At 43.7% G+C, this 6,000-nt stretch overlaps 1 protein-coding gene across 6 annotated transcripts in view; it reads left to right on the forward strand.

Moving 5' to 3' along the window:
- Window positions 1-5,260, forward strand: part of Cyb5r4 (cytochrome b5 reductase 4) — a 67,429-nt gene extending 62,169 nt beyond the window's left edge. For all 6 annotated transcript variants that reach the window (XM_085689489.2, XM_085689492.2, XM_085689491.2 and 3 more), the window contains 2 exons: window positions 890-1,054; window positions 4,808-5,260. In XM_085689489.2, coding sequence (XP_085545615.2) covers window positions 890-1,054; window positions 4,808-4,862 — 220 coding nt within the window. In that variant the 3' untranslated portion in view covers window positions 4,863-5,260. The remainder of the gene's footprint in view (window positions 1-889; window positions 1,055-4,807) is intronic.
- Window positions 5,261-6,000: the final 740 nt, after the last annotated feature.

Below are 6,000 nucleotides of genomic sequence, written 5' to 3' on the forward strand. Positions count from 1 at the left end.
CGGGTTTGAAGGCAAAGTGGACAGTGAAATAGCGGTCAGTAGAATAGCAGACAGGGAAATAGTGGTTAGTGAAATAGTGGACAGACAGTTCCCTTCGGGGCTACATGCTTGCCACCTGTGAAGTACGGGCTCTGAAGAAAGGGCAGAGGCCACCGTGTCTGCGGTACATAGAGTGAAAGAGCAGCGGGTCTAGCATTTGCTGGTGGACATGGGCGTGAGCTAAGAGCAGAAGAGTGAGCTCTTAGGAGCATCACAGAAGGAAGACTGAGAGGGCAGTGTCATGTTATGAAGACCAAGCGGGGAGACCGGAGCCAGGGCTGCTCATAGGGTGTATGCAGACTGTGACAGGGGAGCCTCCCAAGAGGAATGCTGAGGTTCTGGCTCACACAACTCACAGAGTTAGTATTAGGCTCTAGGCAGCGAGTCTACATCTGCCTAATGGAGTTGGAACCACCAGGACCAAGAAGTCAAATAGGCTTTTTAGTCCAATTGTCCCAGGGCAATCATGGGCAGGTTTGAGTGGGGATTAAAGTGCCTGTCCCTGGAGACGGCTCCTTTCTGTGACACTCGGACAGATTATTACTAGCAGTGTGACAGACTCAGATCCCAGGGAAGTCTCTTGCTAGTAAGTTCAAGAAAAGAAACAAAACCCAAAAACAGATCATTGCCCTTCACCACAGCAAGGCTAATCCTTAGATTGCCCTCACCCATAGCAAGGCCAGTGCTTCATGAATCCACATTCACATGCAGGTGTTTATTCAAGGTTTACATAGAGCCTATCCAGTCTCGCTAAACTGTTCTTTGGGAAGGGAGCCTTACTGATTGAACTGGTACAATAGAGGTTTTAAATAACAGACTTTGGAAAAACTCTTTTCTTTGCTTGTCCTAGATTTGATACTGAATTTATTCTCTCAGCACCTTCTCCAGAATGGAATGGCAAACAGGGGCATGTGTCACCAGCTCTTCTCTCTGAATTTTTGCAAAGAAGTTTAGAAAACTCCAGAGTCTTCCTTTGCATCTGTGGACCAACACCCTTTACAGATGAGGGGATAAGGTGAGCGGCAGTCGGGGCGCTGGGAGTCTGAAATGGAAGCCCGCATAGAGAGCACTCAGGAAGCCTTTGGTTCTCCCTGCCGTGCTGACAAAAACCTAAAAGTCTGTGGAGGCTATGAAAATAGAGGCGTTTCCAGTCCACACACGAGGAGCGGGGCTGGGACCTGGCTTATGCTTAGCATCAGATAACAGCTAGAAAACTGAGATTCAGCCAACAGTTAGTGTCCGCTGCCCACAGCTGTCAGTATGAACTGTCACGAGATCAGTGCCACAGTCTCACTTGGGACACTGGACTCTCTGTCTCGCCTTCTCCCCACTTTAATGTAAGTAATTATGAGTAAACCATTTTCATTTCATTGTGGCTCGGTCTTTATTCCCTGCAGCTGTCTGTCTAGAAGTTGGTGAATAAAATACAGTGATCCCATCCAGGCAGCAAGTCCAAGTGAAGATACTAGATAGTACGCATGAGTAAGCAAGACCCGTAGCTAGACGACACAATGAAAACTACCTTAGATGATCAAATTCCAAAATCACACTTGAAATAGTGGTTAGATGCCCCCAGTGCTGGATTTTTTTATTTTAACTTCTGACTCCTTAAATTTGTTTTGTGTAAACCTAAAATTTTCTAGATAATCTGAATCTATAATTATAATATAATGTAATATAATATAATATAATAATTGTAAAATGTATTTACAAAATCCCCTGACTCCAAATTTTTTAAATTTACTTATTTATTTATTTATAAAAATTTCCACTTCCTCCCCTCCTCCCAATACCCTCCCACTCCCCCCACTCCCTCTCCTCCTCCCTCTCCAGTCCTAAGAGCATTGACTCCAAATTTTTAAGAAGCATTTGCTTTTGTAGGACACCAGGGCTCAGTGCTGTACCCTGACTGCATTACAGTGCTGGCCCGGGTGTCTCCGAGCACTGTGTAGGCTGCAGTGATACCGGTAGGTGATGGGCACTTCAGACTGACTGCAGAGGGATCTGCACACCTCCATCCCTTGCCCACGATCGCTGGCCTCTCAAACTTGGGGCCATGTCTTCTTCATTTTCATTCATTCATTCCTGCACATGATAGCCACTCCTGTGTATGTACACTGGAGCCACTCGATATGCGCATTAAAGAGTAGGTTGTCATGGCTGTGCACTTTTAAATGCTATAAAGCAACTGTAATCTCTACAGCTCTTTTCTAAACTGTCTCAAAACTAATCTTGCTATGCTGAACTGGCTTATCTAGGAGGCTCAGCAGGTCTCTTAACCATGCCCTGAGATTAACTACCCTGAGCAAGCTACACAGGCTGCCTGTCGAGGTGACATGCCCCAGATCAGCATTTACATTTCATGGCATCTCCCTTGGGACTTTCTGTTCAGACTCATTTCCCTCATTTCTTGTCCTTGCCATCTTAATGGGATATGTCTGTCTTTCTTTTTGAGACCAGGTCTCAGCATGTAGCCCTGACTGACCTCAAACTCAGAGCTATGCCTGGCTCTGCCTCTGCCTTTGCCTTCTGGGTGTGGGATTAAAGTGTGCACCTTCATGCCGAGCTAATGTGGCCTTCATATCAACAGTGGCAAGAGGCTCTTACTTTATCATGGTTTTGTTGTTCTGTAAACTAAATTTCTTTGCCATCCTTTCCTCGGGCCTCCAGAGTTAATCTCATGTCTGCTACATGCTGCACAAAAGTCAGTTCTCCATCTCCTCCAGTTCCACTTGAAGCCGTGGGTTAGAAGTCCTCTACTGGTACTGAACCTGCATAGCTGCTGTCATCAGTCCCTGGGCAGCACAGCATAGCTACGTAGTGTTCACTTTTTTTTATTTATTTACTAATCTAGAGATAATTTAAGTATCTTGGGAGATTTCCATACATACAACACAAATACACTGCCATTTTATATGAGGGTTGTGGGGGCCTGCAGACTTTGGTGTTCATGGGCAGACCAAGAACCAGGCCACTCAGTACTAACTGGATGACTAGCTGTATCCCAATCATACCCTCTGCATCTCATGAGCACCTGGCAGTTTGTATAATAAAGGGTTAGAAGCCTGCACCTTAAAAAACAAAACACAAGCAACAATGCTTTGATACATTTGCTACCTTGCATTGAAGACATGGATAAGTAGATTCAACTTCAGAGGCTCACACTGTTCAGTGATGAGACAGATGTGACCGAAATACAGCTTTGAGAATCGTGAATAGAGTCAGGTACTATCACCTAGGTGGGTGTGTTTTGAGGAGACGAGAACCATGTGGTCATAAAGGACCTATGTTACAAATGATGGCTAACAACAGTCAGGACTGGCATGATGTACACACCTGTCATCCCAGTATTCTGGAGGCAAGGACAGACTGAGCTATTTAAGTAGACCCGTCTCAAAAGGCAAACAAAACAAAAAGCCAGAAGGGTTATAGGGATGTTAGACTATCTGCTTATCACTGTCATTGTCAGCCTCTGAAAAAACCTGCAGTCAGAAAGTAGAGAAGGCCTGTTAAAGGCATCCAAAGAGTATAGGCTAGTTACAGGGACGCCCTTGCCTGGGGGCGACAGTACACAGTCTAGAAAATAGAGTGGGCTCCCAGAGCAAATAGCTTGACCTCTGTGCCCTAACCCTGTGCCATGAGGCCTTCATGTGGGTGTTCCTGCTCTGGACAGAAGTGTTGAATAAATAAAGATTATTTTCAGCAGCATCTTAAGCAGCCACTTCTGTGATCTCAGTCTCTATTTGTATGATTTCCCAAGCTGAAGGGTATTTCAGCATTATGTTTTCCTGCTCCTCACTTTGAAAACTAGTAAGGAAAGGGAGGAAAGCAAAGCTTTATTCTGCCTTTTCTGTATGCACTCTGTTCCTTTATTCTGCCTTTTCTGTATGCACTCTGTTCCTTTATTCTGCCTTTTCTGTATGCACTCTGTTCCTTTATTCTGCCTTTTCTGTATACACTGTGTTCCTTTATTCTGCCTTTTCTGTATGCACTCTGTTCCTTTATTCTGCCTTTTCTGTATGCACTCTGTTCCTTTATTCTAACTTTTCTGTATGCACTCTGTTCCTTTATTCTGCCTTTTCTGTATGCACTCTGTTCCTTTATTCTGCCTTTTCTGTATACACTGTGTTCCTTTATTCTGCCTTTTCTGTATACACTGTGTTCCTTTATTCTGCCTTTTCTCTATGCACTATGTTCCTTTATTCTGCCTTTTTCTCTGTAACAGTGTGTACGTGCTGTTGGGCAGCCACATAGCCTCAGCCGGTTTGCTTTATAGAGTCCTTCAGTTGATCAGTGAGGAAAGCATGGTAGAAGTAGAATCTCACCAATTCCTAGGCGCCCAGTGGTGCACTTGTCAAGTGTGAGGAATGAGAAGACCCAGGGCCAGAGTGTCATGGGGTGTCTCAGAGTAGACTGTGGGGAATCTGCAGTAAAAATCCGTGGTTTTCAGCTCATGAACTGCTGAGGTGGGAGCAGAAGGGAAAGAAGGACCTTGGAGATCAGATGTGTCCAACGGCTTGTTCACCATTTACAATGAGTGAATTATAATTGGATCTTGATTCAAGTCATTGAAAATTTAAACTTGAAAATTTGAACACTCATTAACTACCTAGTGCTGTTTAGGAATTATTGAGTTTCTGATGTGATCTCTGTGTTTTTAGAAAACAAAGATGGCTTGAGAAGATGAGGAGGTATGTTAGCAAGCTTTGACCTCATGTCTTTATTTGTAAGCACTTTTCCTAAAAGCAATACTCTTTCTGGTCCTCAGGTTGCTGCATGATCTTAACTTTTCCAATGATGAGATCCACGGATTCACAGCATAATGAAACACTGCTATTGTCTTTTATTCAACTAGTTTATATTTGTGATCACCTAGGATTTTTTAAAAGAATTTTTGTATGTACAAAAGGTTAACCAGGCTTCCATTTCCAGAATGAAGTCGTGTGTCTTCAGTATAGGTAACTTGGTTTAATTTTGTACTGTGACTTCCTTTACTACTGTTGCCTGACCTGGGACATCATGGCAGCAGACACATACAAACAAGAACCTTTGTTATGACCTGCAAGTTTTCCTTACCACTGAAATTGTATCACTGTTCTGCAATAAATACTTGTATTTTATGACATGATAAAGTAAGTAATCATTTTGATCACTTTCTATGCTGCAAGATGTCTTCTGAGCAATATAGATTAAATTTTACACTGCACTGTTTACTCAGGAATTGATGGTGTATGTCCTTATTAATCTTAAAACATGGAATGCTGTAACTATTGGTGATCCAGTTCTGTGGGTGTCCATGGCATTGATACAGAGTAGAATAATATTATACTCCCATACTTTTATTCTCTGTGTTAAGACATATGGCTGAAATGTAACCAATGAAGTGGCTGTCTTTAAGGGAATTTTATTTACTTATTTGTTTATTTTCTGAGAGTCTCACTTAGTAGCTTCGACTGGGCTAAAATTTGCTATGTAGCCCAGCATGGCCTGAAACTTGCAGTGATCCTCCTGCTCCCGCCTCCTGGTGCTGGGGTTACAGGTGTGTGCTCCATGCCCCAGTTTAAAGGAGATTGTAAAGACTCCAGTGGAGTTCAGTTTCCAAGCCCAGATGGGGGAAGAGAACGGAGTCCTGCAAGATGTCCTCCATGTTCCCAGAGAGGCAGTGCACTCCCCGCCCGTGCGCACACAAACACTAAATAAATACAATTTTTAAAAAAGTTTTAAGATACCAATAAAAAATATTGGAAGTGCTTCACACTTGCAGCCGGGGACTAGGTGTATAAAGAGCTTGCCAGAACCCTAGCAACTGTTTCTAAGCCCAGACCAAAGGTGTCAGCAAAGGTTGGAGTGTGGCATCCAGCCCATGGCCTGAGATAATCATTCGTCCTTCTGCAGCCCATCCACACCGGCTGGGAAGAGGAGGAACTTTCTGTTCTCAGTGGTTCTCTCCAGGCTGACTGC

Source organism: Myodes glareolus, chromosome 4 (genome assembly GCF_982192425.1).
Source record: "Myodes glareolus chromosome 4, mMyoGla1.1, whole genome shotgun sequence".
NCBI lineage: Eukaryota > Metazoa > Chordata > Mammalia > Rodentia > Cricetidae > Myodes > Myodes glareolus.